This window comes from Canis lupus, chromosome 22 (assembly GCF_011100685.1).
Source record: "Canis lupus familiaris isolate Mischka breed German Shepherd chromosome 22, alternate assembly UU_Cfam_GSD_1.0, whole genome shotgun sequence".
In the NCBI taxonomy this organism is placed as follows: domain Eukaryota; kingdom Metazoa; phylum Chordata; class Mammalia; order Carnivora; family Canidae; genus Canis; species Canis lupus.
Genome location: NC_049243.1, coordinates 49,535,283 through 49,561,352, shown reverse-complemented (window position 1 = coordinate 49,561,352; position 26,070 = coordinate 49,535,283). Strand labels below are relative to the sequence as shown.

At 43.2% G+C, this 26,070-nt stretch overlaps 1 protein-coding gene across 2 annotated transcripts in view; it reads right to left on the bottom strand.

Moving 5' to 3' along the window:
• The window catches only part of UBAC2 (UBA domain containing 2), a 179,691-nt gene that overhangs the window by 27,793 nt on the left and 125,828 nt on the right, over window positions 1-26,070 (bottom strand). For both annotated transcript variants that reach the window (XM_038569946.1, XM_038569945.1), the window contains exon 7: window positions 17,078-17,320. In XM_038569946.1, coding sequence (XP_038425874.1) covers window positions 17,078-17,320 — 243 coding nt within the window. The remainder of the gene's footprint in view (window positions 1-17,077; window positions 17,321-26,070) is intronic.

Here is a 26,070-nt window from a genome sequence, read left to right as displayed (position 1 = left end):
CTTTACGTCACATACAGAAGAAGATATATCTGCTTGATGCTCAGGACACAGAGCCAAAGTTGCTTGTAACCAGTTGCCCCGTGGGCTGAGGCGATCTATATCGCAGCCCATCTGTGACCAGGACACATGGTGGTAAAGTTCTACCACAGATCCTCGGAAATACCTATACACATTTAATGTGAGCAGTTTACAACGGGGATGACCTACCATAAAGTTCAAGGGCAGAAAAGACCAGTCTGTTTCAGTAGCACCAGTTAAGGTAAAATCCACATAATTATTGAGTGTCTACTAATATGCCTGTAGTACCTCAGGCAAAGAAGCTAGAAAGAGAAGTAAGGTGATCCCCTGCCTTCTAGAAGCTTTTTTGTCTTCCAACCATTAGTTTTTCCCTTTTTCTTCTAGGGTATCAATGACATCCTTTGCTAGATCCAAAGCAATCACCTCAGCTGTGTGCTAGAAAGCCTAGAGGCCCTGGGCCCTATGACTTCTCACGGCTCTGCTCTTGTGGCATCCCACTTTCTTGCTCTTTCTAGCTCTCTGGCCATGCCTTCTCAGTGGCCTTCAGAGCTGTCTTCTCCTACTCACATCCTTTAAATTCTGGTGTCCCTTAGGTTCTGTATAGGGTTATTTCTTTTCTTTTCCATGTTCTCTCCCCAGGTGCTGTGGTGGAAACTCCCTTTTTTTTTTTTCTTTTTGTGGTAGAAACTCCTAACCTCCTACCTCTCAGTGCTGTACCTCAGAGCTACATACCTATTTATCTCCTAGACACTTCTACTTAAGACATTCCAGAGATATCTAAAGTGGAGTATGTCTCAAACAACATTCATCTTCAATCCCATGTCTCCACCTGCGTCCCCATTCTTGGGGACTGACATCAATACCACCCATTCACATATGCCAGACCAGTGGGCTCTGTCAACAGTAACTCCTCAATGTCTCTGAGTCCATCCATTTCTCTCCACTCCACTCTCACTGCCCTATAACACCTGCATCAAGGGTGAGGTGGCTTCTGAGTGAGTTTCCCAAGATACAAATCTCACCATGTTGTTCTACTTTTTTTTTTTTTTTTATAATTTATTTATGATAGGCACACAGTGAGAGAGAGAGAGGCAGAGATACAGGCAGAGGGAGAAGCAGGCTCCATGCACCGGGAGCCCGACGTGGGATTCGATCCCGGGTCTCCAGGATCGCGCCCTGGGCCAAAGGCAGGCGCCAAACCGCTGCGCCACCCAGGGATCCCCATGTTGTTCTACTTTAAGACCCATCAATGGCTCCCCATTGTCTTTCCATGAATCTTAAAATATTTACTAACTCATTAATAACAATCACAAACTCATCACTTACTAAGATAATATATTTTTACAAAAAGCTACAATGTTTTCCAAAACATGTTTTTTATGAGGGCTGATACATTCTTTAAGGACATGAAAAAGAATCAGTTCATGAGAAGAATGTCACTGTTTTTCCCTGTTGCAAATCTTTTAACAGTCTGATAACAGAAGATAGTTGGATTCTCATATTTGCTTCTGTATTCAATTCTGTTATAGGTTTCTTTGGCCTCTGAAATATATAGCCACAAACAGAATACAGTTAAGAAGAAAAAAAGCAAGTACACTAAAAGTCTTCTCAGATAATTGTAGATATTCTTCTTTGATACTACTCAGCAAGTCCCCAGGCTTTTGGGGTATAGTTGGAATTTCTTACCATGGTTTGTGAGCCTCCTGTTCACCATTCCAATGGTTTTTCTCTACCTTCACATTCTAGACTCCTGCCTGGGAGCCTACCCTAATTCCCCAAATGCTCTTCCTCCTCTGCTCAACTCTCACTGTACTTTCCCAGGACAGCACATGATACAATATACACTGTGGGTGCGTGTTGACTGGTGGAAATCTCATGGCAAGCCAGCAGCTCCATGAGGGCAGAGACTATCTGTCTGGTCTTTGTAGACTCAGTCTCATATGTGAGTGAGTACTTAAGAAATATTCGCTGAACGAATCAATGAATGAACAAACCCACAGAGAAGCATATTGCTGAGTTAAGTTCTATGGGAATTTCTATAGCAAAAACTTCACAGTTAGTTGTTATGGGGACCTAAGTGGTAGGCTAATAAGGATGGCTTGGATGGAAGGGATGAGAGGGGCTGAAGCAAGACAGTTCAGAGAACAAAGCTTGTGGCAGATCTATTCTTTAAGGACGAGAGGCACACTCTCCCTCGGACACTGGAACCAGTAGTTATGAAGAACCATTGCTGGGAGACTGTGGGGGCTGCCAGTGAAGCCACACGCTATCTCCTCACATAACAGGATACTCAGAACTCACCACACTGCTTCTAAGCGCTCTGTGGAAGCTACAGCTTGCAGCTCATTCATTTATCTTCTATGTGCAGCGCACTATCTGGGGCCTGATAAAGTAGGCTGTGACACACACAGAAAGACTAACTTCCCACAGCCCCAAAGGAGCCCAGCAGGGGTGACAAAACAAAGGAGCCCATGAAACCAAACAACGGGCAATGAAGACGCAGCCTGTGACTGCCATCTCAGCAGACTTACAATTAATAATATGTGCTACTCATTTAGAGGAAAGAACAGTATCAGAGGCTGCTGTCATCGGCGAAAGCTTCATGGCAAAACTCGGAAAAAAGAAAAACAAAATCATCCCTCACCTCCCCCCCCGCCCCGGCCCATCCCTGCCAACACACACAAACTACCAATCCATCCATCTCTTGAATAAAAGATGGGAGGGTCAATGATGAGGCACAGAATAAATCCTACTGCATATTCAGAGAACAAATCACTGGTAATACCTTACAAATATGGAAGTGCCCAGACCTGGAATGTAGCACATTGTGTGAAGTGCTACACCCTTGCACCTGTCCAGTGTTATGGTGTGTTCCTGGGCAGACAGCAGTCTTAGCAGGTGTTGAAAATAATAAGCTAGAGGGAAACTCAATGAATACTTGAACAAAATCCCAGTCTACTCTCACAGCTCTTGGTTTCACTTTTTTGTGTGTGTGTGGTTTATGCTACTGACCAGTTTTGGGGGCTCAGATACTTCATTTCATACCATTCTTCTCAGCAAAACAGACCACTTTTCACAGCAGTAAGATAAGGAGACAAAACACATCCTTTTGCTCAGTGTTTATAGCCTTTGGCTTGGAAGGCAGAAGTTCCTGACAGTACTACTGCTCTCTGCCACGTCTCATCTTCCTTTCTTGCTCTGGTCAGCAGAGCGCTGGAGGCCATGGCCTTACCTGTCCACTCCATTCTCGGGTTGAGAGGGCCAGATCCAGGAGTGCCAGCCTAGGGCCTGAACTGCGGTGTCGGTGAGGGGAGGGGCACAGAGAGACCTGGAGAGTCTGCCATCAGGAAGCTTTGTGACAGCCTAGGACGCAGCCCAACGGCTGGGCTACAGCGGCAAGGAACACTAAAACTGGGGCACAAGCCAAGGGAGGGGCCCCAAGTCTCATGTGTGCTATGTGGTGACATTTCTCTCAGGAGGCCCCAGGCTCCTTCCACAGCCACTCTTACTTCTCCTGAGACATGGGTACAATTTTAACAACAGTTATAGTTTCTACTTTAGCTGCAAACTCAAGAGATGGATCTTCCCTCTGCTGCCATAAAGCATAGTACCTGGTAGATTCCTGCTGGGGGAACCACAGTGGGTAGGGGAAAGGACTGGAAAAAGAGCAGCAGGATTCAGATTCTGCTTGACTATCCACCCTGGTGACAGGCTCTGCTGTCTGCCCTTCAGGGCATGAGGATGGAGTGTGGTACTGGGAACACACACTGAATCCTACAGAGAGTGCTCACGGTTTTTCTGGGGGGGGTGGCTAACCGACCCCTCTCTTTGGGAAATCAGGAGCAAAGATGACCCCAGTTTTGGGGGGAGGGGTAGTTTTGGTTCTGGCAGAGCACAGGAACGCTTAATCTTTTCTGTGAGGAGGAGATGGTGGGAAGGGGTGGTGTGAGGGAGATCACACGGTCCCCCAGACCCAGCCTCAGGCTGGGGACACTTGGTAGAGGAAAAGAGGACATCTATCTCTTGTTCTAAAGCCTTTTTTCTATCTTAGTTTTATTTACCTGCTTGCAACCAATGAACCTAAGTGATGGTAGGGACAACAGAGGGTAAGGACTTCAGTGCAGCTTCCCTGAAAACAGGAATAAAAGCATCTTTCAGTATGGAAATTACTGATTTCTGTGTTCTGTCTTTTGTTTTCCCCCTTCGCCGCCTGCCAAAGTTCTGGTCATTTTTTTCCCTCCTTATCTTGAGCTCTATACAAAAATCATTAAGTAAAAGTCAAAGCTAAAATAAGTTCTGGTGCTTGTTACCATAAGTATTTTGATAGAACAGGTGAAGCCCATTATTAGAAATGAGATTGGGGTGCCTGTGTGGCTTAGTCAGTTAAGTGCCTGACTCTTGATTTCAGTTCAGGTCACAATCTTGCGGTTGTGAGATCAAGCCCCACATGGGGCTCCATGCTGGGTGTGGAACCTGCTTAAAATTCTTTCTCTCCCTCTACATCTGCCTCTCCCCTACTCCCTCTCTTAAAAAAAAAAAAAAAAAAGAGAGAGAGAGAGTGGGTATTACTCAAGATTTCCCCTCTTTTTACATCTCCCCCACAAAGAGGCCAACCATTTTCATATCTTCAGTGATCACATCTTGCTCACTTGCTTATCCTTCAACCAGCAGTGTGCCTGGGCAGGCAGTGATCTTCCCTCGGTGAGCTCCTGAAAGCCTGGTCACTCTTGGACTCTTCTCTCTCCTCTGTACATCAAACCGAGCCAATTCTCAAGTACACTGCGTTTTCCTTTGAAGGGGGTGTGCCACTTTATAAATCCTTGTTGTTCCACTCTGAGATTAAGCCAAAGGCTTCTTGGATGACATCACTGCCACCAGCACCATCCCTGTCCAATACTCACATCCCTGCAGGTGAGTGACATCACCGCCACCAACACTGTCCCTGTCCAATACCTACAGCACTCAGATGAGTGACATCACTGCCACAAAAGCTGCCCCTGTCCAATACCTGCAGCACTCAGGTGAGTGACAGCACTGCCATCAATGCTGTCCCTGTCCAATGCATAAACTAGGTGAAACTTCCTGATAAGCCCTTTCACAATGCCACTGCCTCTACTGAAAATCTTACTGCATCGTACCTAAAATGTCATCCTGTTTGAAGGTCTTCCAAAACCAGACCCATCTTAAATTATTTCTTCTTCTGTCCTGCATGTTCCTTCCACTCACTGTGTCCCTCATAAAGTGTGCCTGTCCCTAAAATGCCCACCCCTGTTCTGACTGTCCTTCCTCCTACCAGTTTGTACAGGATCCAGCTCTTGTTTTATATTTGTAATTGGCTTCTTTCTCGACAATCCAAATACTTACTGCATCTACTCTCTCTTTGCTGAACTTCTATAGAACTCAGTCAAGTTGCTGATTTTAAAAAATATTAATACTAAGTCCAGGTTTCCCTATCTGTAAAATGGGAAGCTAATCTAGATGATTCTTAAACTAATTAAGAGTTGCCTCTTCCTAATCAATATATTAAGATTTTATTTATTTATTCATGAGAAACAGCAAGAGGCAGATGCAGAGGTAGAGGGAGAAGCAGGGTCCTGGCAGAGGAGGGAGCCCAATGTGGGACTTGATCCCACGACCCTGAAATCATGACCTGAGCCAAAGGCATATGCTTAACTGACTGACCCACCCAGGTGCCCCTAATCAATAGATTAAAGAATATCTTGAACCAAGCAGTTCTCTCTCAAAAAGAGCCCAATGGCCACTTGCCAGAGCTGTTGCAGGAGGGATTCCTAGGCAGACTCTGGTCTAGGGGGCCTCCATTTTATACTCTCCTGTCTATTTCTGAGTGTTACTGCACTGATCAAGGACTTCTATGAGCTATGAACTCCTTGAGCAACCACCCCTACTAGAACTGCAGAGTGAACGGTCTCCCAGGGAGGAAGGCAGATGCAGAGTAGTCAAGCGCTGTGCAGTGGCCACTCCTAGCCCAAAGCCCATGCTCACTTCCCACTGTCTACCCTGGAATCCAGGCTCAACATGCATGCATAAATTTCTATCCCTTTAAAAAGTATGATTTTTTAAAAATCTCGGTATCACTAATCTGTATTATAATCTCGGACAAGAATCATTACTCACCGCTCTGGAAATTCCTGGGCTCCTGCTGCATTATGCACAAAACCACATCTGTCAACCACAGACCAGGGCTACAGGGTCTGAGCCTGAGGTGGTTCCACGAAATCAAGATGATCAGAAGGATTTTTCCCAAGAGACTCCTTCACAAGATGATCAGAAGGACTTTTCCTAAGAAACTCCTGGGTACCCCAATGATCGTTCCTGCACTAGAAACATTTTCTGTTTTTGAAAACACAGAGGGATGGCTTTTTTGGGTTGAAAAAAATTGTGAAGTGATTATGAGGATGATTTTTCTAATATACCTGTTTAGCATTATGTCTGCTTTAGGGCATATCTCTACATTCATTTGTGGTTTTAAAAAGTGATTAATAAGAGTATAAAAAGTTATGAAAAGGACTAGAATTGCTTATAGCTTCTATCTCTCCAAAATACTGAGTACAGCATCATGAGATTGTACCACACTCTTCTTTCTCATGAAGACACCAAGGCAAAATGGAAAATAGAAATGATTTTCTCGAGGTCACTTAATGAGTCAGTCTTGGAAAGGGATTAGAATTTAGATTGATCCTATCTTTCTCTTCTGAATTTTCGTCAAAAAGGTCAGTACAATCAACTAGAAGAGCACCAAAACCATAACAGTTTCTGCAAGAAGGTACAGATCGAGATAAACAGCTTAGCTTTAATTTCACTTGAAAATAGCGTTCTCGCACCTAATTTTCATTTAATTTGCAGATTTTTATCAACTAAGCACTAGTAACTTATTCCGCACCTGATACTATACACTTCATACTCATAAAAGAAAAAAGTCATAAAAAAACTAGCTCTAACTGATTAGATTGCTTTGTTGACAAGGCAGCAGAGCAATGTGGCGAGAATGGTTTTTAAATCAAATTGCACCAAAAAGTGAAAGAGCAAAGTTAAAAAGGAAAAGTGCTGAGAAGTGTGCCACATGCCACATGCTGTCTTCAAGGCTGCCTGGGTTCATCCAGGCTGAGAACTTGCTCCTCTGGATTCAAGGTGGACTCCTATGCTATGTGTGTGTGTGTATACAAACACACACACACACACACACACACGTGAAGGTACGGACAGGTATACAGTTTGCAGGATTCACTTAGAACGTATTTCCTGCACAAACTATTTCTTAACCCCCAATTGCTAGGCAGGGTGCTTCTCCTAGAAGAGTGCTCATGACATTTTACAGTAATTGTCTTGTTTTACTCTCGGCTCAGAGAGAGGAAGGATCATGCTATGCTGTCTTGTTCATTGTGATGCTCCCCAGAGTCTGGCTGAACATCAATTATATTTTGTGGAAAGTAAGTATTTTTTTTTTAAAGATTTTATTTATTTATTCATGAGAGACACAGAGACAGAGAAGAGAAAGAGAGAGAGAGAGAGAGAGAGAGAGGCAGAGACACAGGCAGAAGGAGAAGCAGGCTCCATGCAGGGAGCCCAACATGGGACTCCATCCCCGGTCTCCAGAATCATGCCCTGGGCTGATTAGGCAGCGCTAAACCGCTGAGCCACCCGGGCTGCCCAGGAAAGTGTTAATGGAAATTGTAGTGCTGGTGTGGCCAAGAGGTGAGTAAGAAGCTTATCAGACACCTAGCCAGATGAAGGGACAATGACAGAAACTCAGTCCACTGGATAGCACATGCTAGCACAAAGGTCTACCAGGTGGGTCCTGCTGTTTAAACACATCACAGAATAATCACGCATACTGTCAACAAGGATGAGCAGGCCACAAAGGACCAGACGGGGTATGATTCCATTGTATGAACAGTCCAGAACAGGTAAGTCTAGAAAGAACACATTAGCCCCAAGTCTCATGTGTGCTATGTGGTGACATTTGGAAATGTCCATCATTCCCTCAGGGCTACTCACTTTAGTAGGACCAAGAGAGACAAAAATAAATAAAACACATAGCTAGAGCTAGGGGTATGGGGAGATTGAGGAGTGAGTGCTACTGGGTACAGTTTCTTTTTGGGGTAATAAACACAGTCTAAAATTGAATGTGCTGATGGTTGTACAACTCTGTCCATATTCCAAAAATCATGGAATTGTACACTTTAAGTAGATGAATTATAAGGTATGTGAATTCTATCTCAATAAAGTTATTAAAAACTTAAAAAACACATTGAGAACCTAAAAGCACTTTTAATACACTAAAAATATTTTACTAAATTAAAAATACTTGATTAATGAGAGGAACACTCATGATTTACAAGGCAAATATGACTCATAATAATGTGTGTTAGGTGTTACCTAACAACCGTCGCTGGGTAAAGAGAGAAACAATTTTCACAGCCACAAAATGTAACTAAGAGAGGGTGAGAGAATATAGCTAGCTCAGTTCAACTGAACACTGCGAAAATAACTGAAATGCACCTGTGAATAATGGTGAACTGCTATAGGCAGCAACATCTTCTTTCCTTGCAGGTCAAACAGACTGCTTATTACTGAAAACAGAGGTGATGATCATTCAGGAAACATTGGGAAGGTCAAAAAAACAAAGAGGTAATAAAGAAACTAGCACCAATGGACTCCATTGCTTTGCTGACAAAACTTCCACTTGGCTTATCCCAAGCACTGTGCACCCACAATGGGCTTCACCTTAAATGTGGTTCCAAGGGAAATGGAGATTTTTACAGATGTACCTTCTGGAAAAGTTCGATCACCAAGTCAGTGTTGTGGCATATAATGGCATTAATATCATCAGCCAACAGAGAAAATGGTGGACACACAAATAACAGATGATCAGAACCCAGAGAGAATTAAGACTTTTAGTAAAACTTCACTTTCAAAGTTGCTGGCCATATAATCTTCTAGAGCAACTGGTTGGCAAAGTTCTTTTTATAAAAGGTCAGCTAGTGAATGTCTTAGGCTTTGAAGACCAAGAGGCAAAACTGAAGATCTCTGAAAATGCAAAAGCCATTCTTAGTTTTGGGTTTGGCCCATGGGCCACAGCCTACTGACCCTTGTTCTAAAGGTTACAAGTTTTCAAGAGTAGCAACTATCAGGTTAGCTCCTAAACCAGAACTCTTTCTCAAATATTCTGAGAGCCAGAAAACAGATGTCCAATGAGATTATAATACTAATACTTAATAGATTTTTCTGTTATATGAAGTAAGTCTGTATAAATTATTTTATTCTCATGACAACACTATTAGGTATGCGTACAGATCTCCTGTCAACCCAGAGCTGATCTCTAGTTAAACAAATTACTTGCTCCTTCTTTTACATTCTGCTGCTTTTCTATTGCGAGCATTGGAGTTTCTCCCATCATTACTGGTGGAGAGGCTCTTATATGCAGAGAACCTGTGCAGATGCATGCAGCAACCCCATTCAAATGTTCATGACTGGGGAATTTAAGCGGCTGCCCTGGAGGTGTGAATGCACGGAGGTTCTGCAAAGCCTGATTGTGGCCATTTACTATTATTGTGGCCATTTACTATTATTCCGTGAGGGAGCTCTGCCTCGCCACCATGAATATCCTGAAAACCCAGAGTCCTCATCACATCCCCACTGGTCTTCTTCATCCAGGGTCACCTTTTCCACTGATCACTCAGATTATGGCCAAAAATAATCCTTAAAAAACAAACCTAACATGCTCTCCTGCTTAAAAGGCTTCATGACTCCTTGCAGAACAAAAGGAAAAACAATTCTTCACGTGGCCTACGACCCCCTTTGTCGGGGCCTTTGCACTCTCCCCAGCCTCTTCCTTCAGGAAACCTGTGCTCAGGCAAAGGCAATCACTTGTCACTCCCACAGCTATTTGGAGCTCCTCTGCTTTTTCTCCCAAGGTTTCCTGGGCCTGAAACCCTACCTGAATGCTGGCATCTTCAAGGTTCCTGTCAGCCACAGAGTGGGATTGGGACTCTCATTTTGCTGCATATGAACTCCAGCAGGGACCCAGCACCTGGAACTGACTCATCTCTCTTCCCCTAGTAGGGAGTGGGCTGCAAATCTCTTGTGGGCCAGAGAAATGTCCATCATTCCCTCAGGGCTACTCACTTTAGTACGACCAAGAGAGACAAAAATAAGTAAAACACATAGCTCCTGGTCTTCAAGAGCTCACATACTACTTGAATGAAGAAAGCACAAACTTGTGAAAAGTTATGTAATGGCCCCGAATGCAAAAATGATCCACAGCTGCAAGTAGCAAAAAGACTCTGAACTGTCACCAGCCACGCAGCCTGCTATCTTGTCATGGGGAGAGGAGTGGAGTCATGGCATAACTAACACCCTGCCCCATGTGAATGCACAGAGGAGTGGGAGGACCATGGTGGTGGAGGGTGAGGAGAACCAGAAGGAAGGACTGGAGCCTTACCATGTGGTAAACTCAGTAATCGTCATTATGACCTTGAGACAAGGGTCCATGGGCTTTTCAGCAGTAAGTACCATGGTAATGTTCAGAAAGATCATACCGCTGTGCCTGATGAACCTAAAGACATTATACACTGACTCTGTCAGTGTTCTGGTCTCAAGAGCCAGAGGAAGCAAGGTCTACAGAGTCATCCCACCGTTCACTGTCCTTAGAAGCCATGGAATGTGTATACACTATGGAACATTCTAAAGATGTTTGCTCATATAACATTGCCGTTAACTTTAAAGAGTGTTGCTGTGATGACCGTAGCTGTCTCTGAGAATGAGGCCAGCTGCTCAGAATAAAAGTGATGCATGCGGGATCCCTGGGTGGCGCAGCGGTTTGGCGCCTGCCTTTGGCCCAGGGCGCGATCCTGGAGACCCGGGATCGAATCCCACATCAGGCTCCCGGTGCATGGAGCCTGCTTCTCCCTCTGCCTGTGTCTCTGCCTCTCTCTCTCTCTCTCTCTCTCTCTCTCTGTGACTATCATAAATAAATTAAAAAAAAAAAAAAGTGATGCATGCTCCTCCTCCACTTCCAATCCATGTGTGGCTTCTCAATGTTGCATTCTCACTGACACTCTTCAAAATTGAACCAGTTCTTGCTGAGTCTACTGGTCTTTTCCTCCTCACTATCTCTGCTTGGCTTTTAATTTGGGGAGGAGAGTACCTGAATCTGAACACCTCCTCTCCCACTTTCCCTCAAACATTCTATTCTCCCTGGCTGCTGCACCTTGTGGTTTTCTCCTTATCTCCCTGGAACTGCTTTCCTTTCTCCTCTCTTTGCACTCTGGAAACATGGGTCTCAGGGGATCTTTAATGGTTTGCCTCACACTAGTCCTTTCTGAGGTTATCTGTATACCTTCCCCCTGACTATTCACCTGTATTCAGCTGGCCTCAGGACATTAAGTAATTCTGTAAATATTTATTGTATACATATTTAATCATTAATTTCCCAAATATGTGAGTTCCTCCCATGTGCCAAGCACTACTCACATACTGCAGATACAAAGAAAAAGGTCTCTACCCACCTTTCTCCTCAAGACACCCTACTGGTAGAGGAAGAGAAATAAATTAGGAGTGAGGTGTCCAACTGGGGAGTACCATGCAAGAGATACCTAGGGGCTGTAGGAACAGGGAGAGGATCAGAGCCACACCAAGAGACTGCATGAGGTTTCCCAGAGGAGGTAACCCTTGAAAGGAAGACTGGAGAGTGAATAGGAGTTACAAGCAAAGCCTGTGTGTGGGGGTGGGCGGTGGGCATGTTGGCATGGGAAGGTGAAGGCAAGCAGTGACCAACACCGGGGCTCTGATGTGCTCCGACCAGTTGAGCAAGGTTAGCCTAAGGCTGCACCATGGGGCAGGGGAGGACAGGTGGCTAAAACACAAGAAGGGCCCCGGGTAATGAGTGCTAACTATCCTGAAAGCCATGAAGAGTTTCTGAAGGAGTCTGGTGGAGTAAAACAATCATATTTGTGCCTCTAAAGAGATCACTCTGGGGGACGACTCATGGGGCTGGGTGGGGACAGGGAGTTGTGGCCAGGCTCCAGGTGAGAGCTAAGTGACAATGATCTAAGGTAGTGGGATGGACACAGGGAAGAATGGCTTTCTACTGCTGAGGTGAAGCCTCATTCTGGCTTGAGTCTCTGGGCAGGTAGATGATGGTGCTTTTCATTCAGGGAGGGAGTCAGGAGAAGCCAGTTTAGCAAAGAAATGGAAGACTTCACGAGCCTGTGGAGCATGTCCTATAGGGGGTGGGATGTCTGGGTCTGGAGCCCGGGAGAGAGGGAGTCAGGTCTGTAATCGAGATCTGGCTGCTGGAGCTGACGGCGGGGTGAACAGGAGGGACTGGGGGTCACCTGCCGGGATGGCAGAGCCTTGAGAAACAAGAGGGAGCCAGCGGAGAGGTGCTCAGTAAGGAGACGGCCCTCAGCTCACAGCTGAGAGCTAGATTTAAAGATCTTCTGTCTCCTCCTCCCTGCTCTCTGCTTTCTCCATTCCACTGTACACTGCAATACAATGGATTTTTCTAGAACACTGTCCTACCTTTACTACTGGCTAAACCACATTTCACAGCCTCCCATGTCAAATCCCAAATATGCTATCAGGTTTAAACGCCTCTCCCTCTATTACAGGTGCAACATGATTTCCCGTCTCTCACTTGTGCCCTGTCATCCTTCAGCAGGGGTGAAGGATGGGGGGGTGGGGGGGTGGGCGGGGATGACTGCATGCTCCATTGCGCTTCAACCAGAGGGCCTCCCAGACGTCTTCCTTTCCAGGACCTCTTTATCACCTCTGTGCCTGCCTCATTCCTGCTGGTCCTCTGCTTGGGGATAAATCTGCCTCATCTCAGCCCACTCAATCCTGCCTGTCCTCCTAAGCCCTGAAACCACACAGTATCATGCCACACTGACGGGGTTCTTCTCCAATACCTTACACCCAGGGTGCTCAGGCCAATGCTTTTGTTGTACCCGGGTATTATCTAATTCAAGTATATCTGCTCAAGCTCCTTGAAGTTGATCACAGAATCATTAAGGGGAAGGGCATATTTTTCACTTCTCTTGTGCCCACAGAGGACCCACCCAGATTGCTCAGAGATCTCAAGTAACAACCGACTGTGACCCCAGAACCAAGTGAGGACCACAGGTGGGTGGGTGACAGAATACTAAGCAGTTGCCAGGTGGTGAGATGAAACATGACAGCACAAGGCAAAAGAAACATAAAGGCATACACTGAAACAAGACTTGAGCATTACATTGGAATGCTCATCTACCAGAAACATCTACTACAGAAGAGGGAGACAGAATGACTTCAGCCAACGGACATCAACCAGCCTCTCTCACCGGCACCCCCAGTGCTAGCACAGGAACAGAGCGACCATGATGGCAGGGATGGAGGCTATGCCTGGGCCCCACTGTCCAGGCTGGACTAGTGACTGCCAGCAACAGAGACCAATACAGAGCCCTCATACATCACCATCCCTTGAGGAGAAGCAACAGTCCATGCAAGACAGGCTATACCGGGCCCTTTCCACCTTGGAAGGGACAGTGTTATGGACTTATACATTCACCCCCAAATTCACAGATTGAAGTCCCCTAACACCCAACGTGACTATATTTGGAGACAGGTCCTTTAAGGAGGTAATGAAGGTTAAATGAGGTTGTAAGGGTGGGACCCTAATCCAATAGGATAGGTATCCTTATAAGAAGAGACACTAGGAGCATGCATAGTGTGGGAAAAGGCCATGTGAGGACAGAGTGAAAAGGTTGTCATCTGCAACTCAGGGAGAGTCCTTTCCAAAGACCAACCCTGCCAGCACCTTGATCTTGGAATTCTAGCCTCCAGAACAGTAAGAAAAGAATTTTCTGTTTTTAGACCACCTAGTCTGTGATATTCTGTATGGCAGCCTGAGCTGACTATAACAAAGGCAGCAATTCATCTTCACTGCAATCGACACATATTTTGGTTCTAGGTCTGCCTGCCTTTTCTGTCAACCAGCACCACCATCTACGGGTTTACTGAAGTTTGGTCTACTGACCAGGGTTCCAACTAACATTGCATCAGATCACAAGATCACTTACAGCAAAGTTAAGTGGGATGCACTGATCCTCTCACGTATCACACGACCTAGGAGCTGCCAGCCCGCCAGACCAATAAGACAGCCAGATGAACATACAAGTGTAATGCCAGTTTGGAGAGGATGCCCCACAAGGATGGCACTGTGGGCTCCAGCCAAGCAGTACAGACCCTAAATTAACAACCATTACCTGGGTGCTATGTCCCTAACAGGTAGAACACATGGATCTTGGAAATAAAGAGGTCAGAGTGGAAGTGGCCCTGAATACCCTCTCACCCAGTAACCCACTTGGGAATCTGGGCTTCTGGTCCCTGAAACTAGATTCCGTGGGTTTAGAGAGCTTGCCTCCCAGGAGGGTAACACATTTCCATCAGGGACAAAGTAAGAAGGCCATTACATTTTAAGTTATAGCTGTTGCCCTTTTGGGCTCTTGTGCCAACAGGGCAACAGGCAAGGAAAGAAATCATTGTCATGGCAGGACTAATTAATTGCAATCCTCAGGAAAAAGTACAGTGAGGGGGACAAAAAGTAGGAGGAAAAAGTACGTGTGGCACTAGGGCATCCCTCGGTACTCCCGTGGCCCCCTTTTTACAGTAAGAGGACAAAGGCAGCAGACACAGCCTGAGAGAGGTGTGGTAATTGGGGACTCAGAGCTCACAGGGATGAGGCTCTGTATCACTGCAACAAGTATGTCTGCCAGCCAAGGGTGGAATGGACAGTAGAAGACGGAGATAATGACCAGTATGGCCTGGAGATCAGCTTCTGCAGAAGGGGATGAAATGTGTCCTATTAACCTTCCTCCTGAAGGTCTCTCCTGGGGAAGGACTGTCATTAGAGTCTTGGAGGAGCTGCTCCAAGAATTTATGTCAAATAAGAGATGCAAGCAGCACCAACAGGTGGATGCTTTGGTCTGCTGCCCAGATCCCCTACCTCCCCAGGACTGAAGTGCTTGGTCTTCCTGCTGCGGGGATTGTTGGCAGGGACACCCATTCTGTGGATAGTATGCACCTAAGGAGAGCCGGTCGGTCCAAGACCTGCAATCGCTCCCAGTGACCAGCTGGTGGAGGTTGCCAGTTTCAGCTCCTTGGCCAAATCTGGTGCAATCTGGAAGGGCTCTCCTTATCTCCACAGCTCTCTGTAAGGCTGGCTCAGACCCTCTTCATAACTGTTGTTCAGCCTCCCTGTGTCCTTGACCATCACTCCTCCAAAAGATACCAATCCTGACAGCATTCCCTGAGAAACTTCATGCATAAAACTGGGTCTGGGGATGCTAAGCTGAGCGATTCAACTTCTCTGGCTTGCTCATGAGCATGAGATCTGTAGCCATCTGATGGGATTCCCAGGTATTCCAAAAGTACCCCAGTCAATATATTTCTCCCGCCAATCTACTCTTTCGATATTGGTGAGACGGTGCTATCATCAATCTATCCCATTATTAAGCCAGAAACCTCAGAATCCTACCTTATTTGTTTCTCTCCCTCACAGCTTTGCCCTTTCTACCTGAAAAATATTTTTACTCATCCTTACTTCATTTTTTGGATGCTGGTCATTCTGAGTTCTCATACTTTTCATTCTTCCTTCTATTTCCTTGAAGAATTCAGCTCCTCCTCTTGCTACATATGAGGCTTCATCTATAGCTTCTGTTCATCTTGGATGTAATTCTCTTAAAGAACTCACCTAGCACCTAGTCAACCCTACAAAGTTGACTCCATGATCTCTACCCCCAGCTCTGACCTTTCTGAGAGGGTGGTCTGTCCTCCACATTTAACTGTATCACAGGTATCTTTGTTGTACATTCTAGAGTCATCTCAAGTTCAAATACATCTGTAGGGAACACCCTCTGCTTCTGTTTTTCTTTTTTTTTTTTTTTTAAGATTTTATTTATTTATTCATGATAGTCACAGAGAGAGAGAGAGAGAGAGGCAGAGACACAGGCAGAGGGAGAAGCAGGCTCCATGCAGGGAGCCCGATGTGGGATTCAATCCCGGGTCTCCAGGATCGCGACCTGGGCCAAAGGCAGGCGCCAAACCGCTGCGCCACCCAGGGATCCCTGCTTCTGTTTTTCACCTGTAGAGTCAACCCATTCATAAGGGACCCCTTCTTCCAATCCAGATCTAAATGCTGGGACCCATACCTCCAATGGGACATCTGGGATGCCACACTTGATGCCACTTTTCCAGACCACTGTGAGGCCTGCAGACCTACTTCTCACACTCAATAAGGGCAAGAGATAGGGAGATGGCAAGAGAGTACGGTATCCTCTCTCACACCCCAGAGGGTAAAGAAGATGGACATGAGAAATGAAGAGCCCAGTATGCTGTATCACAGGGTGCCAAAGCAAGATCACGTGTGAGGTTTTGGCTGACATATAGTAACCCCTGACAGACAAGTGTGCTATTAGAGTGTTTGAATACAGCAGTTTTTGTAGATAAATGCTCAAGATTTCCTGATATCAATGACAAGGCTAAGAAAACAGATTTGATTCATTGGTTATTCCCCTGAAACTTTCTTACCTTCATATTCTCTCCATCGAGAAGTTTTACATCTGCTCTTCACTCCAGAGCACATGATAATAAGCATTTTAACAGGAAGACACTGTGGCTTTTACAAGATTATAAGAGCAGATAAATATCATATCTTGTTAACTAGGTTGGTGTTTCTCTAAGAAATCATGTTTATTTAATAGAAGTGGAACAAGAATGTCCAGTTTGACCAGTCTTTCGGCTGCAGTTTTTGTTGTTTTTTTTTAACTTAAACACACACACACACACACACACACACACACACACACAGCTAAGAAAGCCACTATCAGAGACCTCCATCCTACCTTGAAATGTCAAATGATCCACCTTGTAATGCATAGGGGTAAAATGTACTCTCAATCACACCAACAGTCACAGAGGCGAAGTGTACTGAGACCACTGAGTATTTCTGCATTTTGAATTACTATTCTGTTGCTACCTGCTGTCTCTGCCTGTTGCTTACCTGCTGTCTCTGCCTTCTCACTTGTGCAAACTGAGAAAGCATCAGCTGCCGGTCAAGCAGCTCCATCCTTTGCTGTCTCTGGATGTCTACTGTGGCTCCCATCCCGATTCTGGCTTCAGTGGTGGGTTCTGGAGATGAGAAGATAGGCTCAAGTGTCCAAGAAAAGAACTTTGCCATCCATCTGGGAATGCAGAGCACCTGCTGGAGTTGGAACACTTTGCTGTTGTAGCAGATGCCTGATATCTGAAAGGAGAAAAGTCCAACTGGATTGTTTCAATGTAATGATATTAAAGAACATAGTAACACAGAAATCAATAACCATAAAATACTTCAGATGTGATTTTTCTTCATTTTAGTAGCACTGGGTGACAATCAAAACTCCTTCTAAGCTGCAGAATAGGAAGCAGTACAAATCAACAAAAATTTAGTCAGTGAACAAATTTGTTTTTATTAAGCTAGAAAAGACAGCAAAATTCTAACCACTTAACACTCAACGAACTGGTAAAATATTTAAAAAAAACAATATTTTCTTAAAGCCATACGAGATCTGATTATCAAAAACACTTTCACAGTGTACTAACTCTGTGGTTACTTTTATTGGCAGATGGCCATCAGAGACAGGTACTGGCAGAAAACAACTTTAATGGCCAATGATGCGATCCAGCATATAATAAATTTATCACAAAATTAGACAATCTACATTTTGTTCTAATACATTTTTCAAGTACTGATTTTTCTAGTTTCAAAATCCTTAAAAAAAATAAAATCCCTGCCAATACTAATTCACAATTCTCTTTACAAATAAGCCTATTTTTCATCTTTAAGGTAATTTGTACAGTAATAGACATCTAAAGACTATGGTTTTCTAGGTTAAAATAAGTATGGCTATTCCTTTGTAAAAAAAAAAAAACTAACAACTTGAATTTTGTGAATTTGATTTTGAGGATAAGAAGTTGAATTATTCTCACCAAGTTAGAATGTATTTGACAATGTGCTAATAGGAGAAAAGTACACTTTAATGTTTTCTTAATACAATTTAAATTAATTAGGCAAGAATTTGCTGAGCATCTACTATACCCCGGACACTGTTGCAGGCATTTAGAGGTCAGTGGAAGACAAGATCAACAAGGCCCTACTCACAGAGGTAATAGTGGTCAGTATGGAAAATTAGGGAATAAATGAGCAAACATCAAGCAAGTTCTGTGAAGAAAACAAGTGGCCTGGAGCAGGGACCGTCTGTAGGTCAGGTGTCAGGGAAGCTTTGGAGGAAGTGACATTTGAACAAAGCTCCTCAGGATAATGGGGTGGGTGCCAGGGATTTGAAGACTCAGAGGAAGAACCTTTCAGCCAGTGCAAACAGCACATGCGATGCAGCAATGGGCCTGGCAGCATCTATTCGAGATCTCAGTGGGATATCAAGTGGGCAGTCAGGTCTACACATCTGGAACTCAAGGGAAAACATAGCAGAGGTAAGGATTCGGGGCTCACAGGCACTGACGGTGGTTAAAGCCCTGGGATTAGGCAAGGGCATGGGACAAACAGCAAAAGGGAGAAGAGGATGTAGATTCAACGCAGCAATTCTCTGTGCATGGACAGAGTGGGAGAGGCCAGTGATATCACCTGGAAGTGCTGCCAAGGGAGAGGAGAAAAACTAGGAGGGCTTGGTATCACCGAAGTGAAGAGAACAGTTTTAGGCTGGGAAAAGCCAGCTATGAACCATGCAGCTCCAGGTTCAACCAGGCCAGGGAGGAAAATGAGCACTGGATTTGGTGAAATGGAAGCCCTGATGACCTTGTAAGAACAGTTCTGGTGCAGTGGTAGGAGCAAAAGACAGACTGGGACAGCTAGAAGAGACGATATAGAGGACTTTTGGTTTCAAATCATTTGTATGCCACTTCTCTCAAAAACAATACAGAACAACAAAGAAAATGGAAACAAATTCCACACTCAATGAAACTAGAAGGCATCTACAATCCTGAACCACACTAACAAAATGGAAAACACGCTGAGTAATGGAAGTGATTTCTAATGGGAAGAAAGGTAAATCTAAATGCTGGCAAGGTCTCCTGGAGCTTAGAGAGCCTCATGGATTAGAGGCACCAAGGACTGTGAAGGCAGGAGGGAAGCAGAGTCCTCCTTAACTCTGCAGGAAGGAACCCTGAATCCTGCCCCTACCCAATGTAGCCCATATCCACCCTCTCTCCTTCTCAGGGAGAAGGTAAAAGCTCTGTAGGGTGTGAATCAAAGAGGCTTTGAAGTGGGCAGAGCCTGCCCAGTGGGGAGGCCCAGGGCTCTGCCCATAAGATTCCAGACAGAGAAGAGAGGCCCTCAGTGAAGGTCTCATAGAGATTCCAGAAAAAGACTATGGGGGGAGGTGGGGAGAACAGGACAGTATTTCAAGAGATAATAGTTAAGAGTTCTCCAGAATTTATAATAAAGAATGTAAATCTCAGATTGAAAATGCAAGAGTCCCAGAAAGGATAACAAAATGAAATTTATATCTAGATGCATTGTAGTGAAACAAAGAAAAAGTCCTTAAAAGTTACCAGAGATAAAACAGACTGCCTAGAAAGGAAAAACAATTATCTACAGAACAGCAAACTGTTACAACAAACAAACAAACAAACAAACACTAAAATGCATTTGGAGGGCAGCCCTGGTGGTGCAGCGGTTTAGCGACACCTTCAGCCCAGGGCGTGATCTGGGAGACCTAGGATCGAGTTCCACATGGGGCTCCCTGCATGCAGCCTGCTTCTCCCTCTGCCTGTGTCTCTGCCTCTCTCTCTCTCTGTGTGTGTGTGTGTCTCTCATGAATAAATAAATAAAATCTTTAAAAAAATAAATAAAATGCATTTGGAATATTTAAAGCTTAAGTTTAAAAAACATAATGTGAGAAGGAAGAAGCCAGACAAAAAATGCATACATTATATGATTCCACTTTTGTGAATGGATCAATCTGATCTATCTATCCAACTGTCTATCCATCCACACATCCATCCATACCAAGGGCAAAAACGAAGGAGCAAAGCATGAGGGTGATGACCATCTGTCCTGGGAGAGCTGTCACAGGAGCAAGAGGTGCCAAGAGGCTTTGGAGGCTGGCAGTACTCTGGCCTGTATGGGTTTTTATGGGTGTGTTCACTTTATAGTGACTTGTTTGGTTTCACGACATTTATAGTTTATGAAATATTTGGGGTGTGTGTGTGTGTGTGTGTGTGTGTGTGTATCATTATAAAAAGATTTTTAAATAAATCAAAGGATCCAGAATGGCCAAAGTAATTTTAAAGAAACGTAATAAGGCTCATCAGATTTCAAGATATGATATAAAGTTTGAGTAATTAAAATAGTGTGGTCTTTATGTGGAGCTACTCAAATCGACCTAAAGAAGAGAGCATAGAAAGGCTTCGGAGGAGAAGGGCATGTGGTACCCAGCAGAAATGGTAAGTTAGAGGGAGCTCTACATCAGGATAAAGATAAAACATCCCCCCTTCCCAACATCATCTGTAAATTCCCAACAGATGAAGGAAACAAATAATTCACTGTACTTGAAATCTTTTTACACAAAATACAGAAGGCACATCTTTTTGACACTGAGATGGGAAGAATTTTTAAATAAGGACCAGATAGCACAAACTATAAAAGAAAACATACAGTTATTTACTTTATAATTTAAAAGCTATAGTATGCTAAAAGTTACCATAAGTGAAGCCAAAGGACAAGTAAGAGCCCAGAGAACACACTTAGAATCCTTGCTGCCAACAAAGGTAGTACTCAAAACACAGAACTATAAATTTCTCAGAGAAAGACAATCAATCCAACTTAAAAAGTGGATGAAAAGGCAATTTCAGAAAAGGAAATTCAAAAGGCCAACAAACACATGAAAAAGACGTTTACCCTCCCTTGTTTTTAGGGAAATGTAATGTTAAATATAATAATTGGGAAAAAATGGAAAAATCTGGGATCAAGTTTTGGTGAGGACGAGGAGAACTCCAAATGCTCACAGTCCTGAGGGAAAGTAAAGTGGGACAAGCTCTCCAGAGAGCAATCTGATAGAACCTAAGCAGAGCTGAAGCCATGCTTTAGGGAATACTCAGCTGCAACATTGTATGTAACAGCTAGGAAATGCAAACAAAGTGTCCCCAGAAGAGGACTGGCTAAGGACTGGTTTATAAACATCAATTAAAATAAACTCAGTTTACATGTGTCAATATATTTTTAATATATCATACATCCTTCTTTTTACAAGATTCCAAAGCACAAGATAATAGTATAGACTATTTATGGGTACAAACTTGCATCGTAAATACAGAAGCATGGAGGGTAGATTTTTCTATGACAGGATGGGGAAACAGAAGGGACGTGCAGGGGAGGCACTATCTGTGTGTGTGTGTATAAATTTTTTTTTTAATAAAGAAAGAGATAGTATGTTATGGCAAAAACACATAATGGACTGGAGGCAAGGATCAGAAATTCCTTTTCTAAAGATCTGGGTATGAAGGAAAACAGAAAATGGGACTGTATCACATTGATTTTGCTTAAGACAGCAGAATATTGTTATACACATAACAAAATATGAAAATAATTTATCAGATTAGAACTATGAGATTTGAATTATATAAAAAATTTTAAATTTTTGTTTTTAGCTTCAAAGCCTCAACCATGAATGTGAATTTGTCCATTTCTTCCTTTAGTTCCCTTTTCATTTCTTGTCTGTGTTCAGAAACAGTTATTAGGTGCACATACACATATAATGGACCCTTTTATCATCACAAAGTGATCTTCTTTGTTTTTAGGATTACTCATAGAGAAATCTATTTTGTCAGGTATTAATGTGGCCATTTTGGCTTTTTGCTTCCATGATATATCTTTCTTTATCTTCTGACTTTTGACCTGTTTTGTATGTCTGTGTGTAAAGTTTGTCTTATTGACTACATATAGCAGCTCCTGGGTTTTCATTCCAGATTGACAATCTCTGCCTTTTGTCTTTTTTTTTTTTTAATTTTTATTTATTTATGATAGTCACAGAGAGAGAGAGAGAGGCAGAGACATAGGCAGAGGGAGAAGCAGGCTCCATGCTCCGGGAGCCCGACGTGGGATTCGATCCCGGGTCTCCAGGATCACGCCCTGGGCCAAAGGCAGGCACCAAACTGCTGCGCCACCCAGGGATCCCATCTGCCTTTTGAATGGAGTGTCTAGCTCTTCAGACTTACTGGGCTTACTCTGATATCGGTGGTCTTTGTTATTTGCTTTCTATTTGTCTCCTCTCTCTCTCTCTCTTTTTTTTTTTGTTCTTTGTTCCTCCTTTCCTACTTTCTTTTGTGTTAAGCTAACATTTTAGTATTTCACTTTCATTTGTTTATTGGGTTTTGTTTTGTTTTTAGCAATACTTCACTGCTTACTTTTCTTGTGTCTGTTCTGCAGATTACAATACCCACCTTTAACTTACCACAATATGCTTAGAGTTAATACTGAATTATTTCAAATAAATATAGCAAGCTTAAAAGAGTACAGTCTCACTTAACATCATCCCTGTCCCATATGACTTTTTTGTCTTATATATTACACCTATGTGCCTTATAAACCCAGCAATATGATATTATTTTTACTTTATGCAATCGTGTCTTTTAAAGAAGTTAGGAAAAAATAATGAAAATGCATAGCTGTTGCCTCTACTTAGGGAGTTCACAATTTATCCGGGGTTCATAATTTGGAGAGTGAGGGAGTAGTTCATAGGTTCTTTCAAGGAATTGATGAAAGCTAAAGACTTTCACTTTCCTGCCCGTGTCTACTCTTGTCCCCCACTATCATGTATATACACTCACCAAAATCATGTATTCAGTTTTATTTGGATCATTCTGTGAACAACTATGATAATTTATAACCCCAGTAATAAACAAATACACCACTGCAAATTCTGGCAGGGATAAAATAGGGCTTTTGTGCTCATTTGCTTGAATTTCATCCTAATGGTTCACTTCCTATTTGAATGTATGCTCTGGAAGAGGAAGAACTGTGGTTGGTTTTAATCAGTTTGGCTTCTGAACCTAGAATAGTGCCTGGTACATAGTAAGAACTCATTAAGTATTTGCTGGGAAAATGGCAAATGAATAAATGTTCTAAAAAAATACAGTATTTCATATTTCTTTTAAAGGAAACTGGAGGGATCCCTGGGTGGCGCAGCGGTTTGGCGCCTGCCTTTGGCCCAGGGCGCGATCCTGGAGACCTGGGATCGAATCCCACATCGGGCTCCCAGTGCATGGAGCCTGCTTCTCCCTCTGCCTGTGTCTCTGCCTCTCTCTCTCTCTGTGTGACTATCATTAAAAAAAAAAAAAAAAAAAAAAAAGGAAACTGGAGAGTTGCCAACAGACACATTTTTGGTGCTAAGTTTCCACTTTCCTATGTTATACAAAGATAGAGTTCACCCGTCCATGCATTTGGTACACCAGCATGACCTCAAGTTGTCCACTAAATAAAGTACTATCCATAAATGTTTTAGGTATTCATAAAGGATTAAAATATGAAGAGTTTAAACAGTTTAGTTTCCTATAAATATTTGATAATCACCACCCTATTCTATGACAAGACTGGATAAGAATCACTATGTTAAATTTTCCCTGAGTTAAACCTCATTACTACTGAGAGCTTTCAGAGAATATCCACTTATTATTATGCTACCTTACATTTATACATTACTTTTAACTTTAATTTTCATTATCTCATAAACCTTTCATGTATTGGGACTTCTGAATGAGAGTTTTCTCGAAACACTCTGTTCGTGAAAAAAGAGGCGTTAAAAATAGACCATATGCTCAGATTTGCATGTCAAGAAGCCAGGGGAAACACTAACAGAGGGGCTCTGTAAGCCCTTAGAGCAGGAAATCAAAGGTCAAGCTGGCAGGCCCAACGATAACGGACAAAGTAGTAGCACTGGTCTCCGGAAGGCCAGGAGTGAGATCCAGGATGACCAGATATAGTGAAATGGAACAAGTGTCCGAGAAGGCCAGCTGGAGCCAAAATCAGAGCATTCAAGCAGCAGGAATCAGGAGCCCTGGCCTAGGAAAAGAAACTCAGAGGTCAGGAGACCAGAGAGCATTCTGGGCTACAGGCAGTTGAAAGCCTACACCAGAGAGCCAGGCCACAGCCCTGGGTTAGTGCTAGGAGGTGCCCATAAGCCAACAGAAGCTATTACCTCATAAATCTGAGTGTACAACAGGAGATTGTTTTCTTTGAGCCATTAACAAACATGGATGTCTTACATTTATTCTGATTTTTCAGATTATTAGTCTGTTTAGAAAGGAAAATCATGAAATGAGAAGTAATTTAATTTGCTGGGTAGAAAATAGGTGAAACCCTCTTGCTTATAGAGAGTAAACCTCAAGTGTCCCCTGGTCCTGCTTAGCATTAGTATGAAACCACAGCAGACAAAGGTGAGAAACCATGACTGGGCAATGACATCCAGGTGTTTGATGATCTCTTTTTGCAGACAACCGTGGCTGAACAAAAACCTGCATGGCCAACTAGAAACCATGGTCCTGGAAATGTGGATCCCAACATTCAGAAGCCTATCATCTGGGACATCTGGGTGGCTCAGCAGTTGAACTTTTGGCTCAGGGTGTGATCCTAGAGTTCCAGGATAGAGTCCCGCATCGGGCTCTCTGTGTGGAGCCTGCTTTCTCCCTCTGCCTATGTCTCTGCCTCTCTGTGTGTCTCTCATGAATAAATAAATAAAATCTTAAAAAAAAAAATAAGCCTATCATTTAACAGAACAACAGAATAAACACGAGGAGCTGTTCTCCTGGGGAGAAAGCACTGCCTTCTTAAGACAGGGATGAACTAAGGGAACAAGCATCCTTTTGCATCATGCAGACCCCATGATACAGACTTCATATGTATTCCAGTCCTGAGGAAACCAGACTGACTGAGGTTTCTCATCTAACATTTATTCTTTCAACACATACTTACTCAACATTTATTATGTGCTAGGCTGTGTTCTAAATGCTGGGATACAGTAGGGAACAAAACAAAGAAAATCCCTGTTCTTAACAGACCTTACATTTACATATTCCTTTTCATCACTTAAAAAAAAAAAAAAAAAAAAAGAAGGAAGAAACTTTGGAATTATCTTTTTTTTTTTACCCAAAGAATATGTATACAAATTAGAGATGCCTAAAGTTATTTCTGCCATTTGTGATTAATTATGGAATGATTATTCTTTTCCTAACAGACAGAATCATGTGGCTTTAGCACTTATTGAAAGAGTCTTGCAATCTTGTTCTTTGTGAAGTGTAAAAATGATTCAGGTGAACTTCCTATAGCTCTCATCTCTTGTACTATCATCTTGAAGTATCTAATGAAAGCACTGGATATCTTGATTCTTGGGAGGTTACACTGGAATAGGAACAGAATTAATTAGACTGATCACAGAGTCTTTGTTTCTAAAGAAACTGTATTAGGAGGCTGCTTTAAACTTTTGCTTTCGGAAAATCATACATCAGGATTATCAGGTTAAGTGTGCAAAGCAGAAAACCACAAATAACAATAGCTTAAATACAACAGAAGTTTATTCTCCCTCATGTTATAAAGGCTCTATCTATCTATCTTAGCTGCACTCCAGGTGGCAGAGGGAAGAAAATTAGGGAGGACAGGACAAAAGGCTACTTAAAGAAACCTTCCCAGAAGTCCCACCAATATGTGGGTTTACAGCTCACTGGCTAGGACACAGGATTTAGTGTGATGGCTATACCAAATGCAAAGGAAACTGGGAAGTGTGCTCTTTCGGTTGGAGGCACTGCTGCCCCAAATAAGATGAAGTTTCTGCTACTAAGTGAAATTACATCAGGAGACAACTAGAGTCTCTGGCACGTGCAAAAAGCCTTCATCAGGTGTTAAATATAAATACCTTTTAGTATTCCTTTTAACAAGGAGACCACCTCCCTTTATTTATTTAAAAACTCACTTCTTTTTTTTATTTAAATAAATTTTATTTATTTATT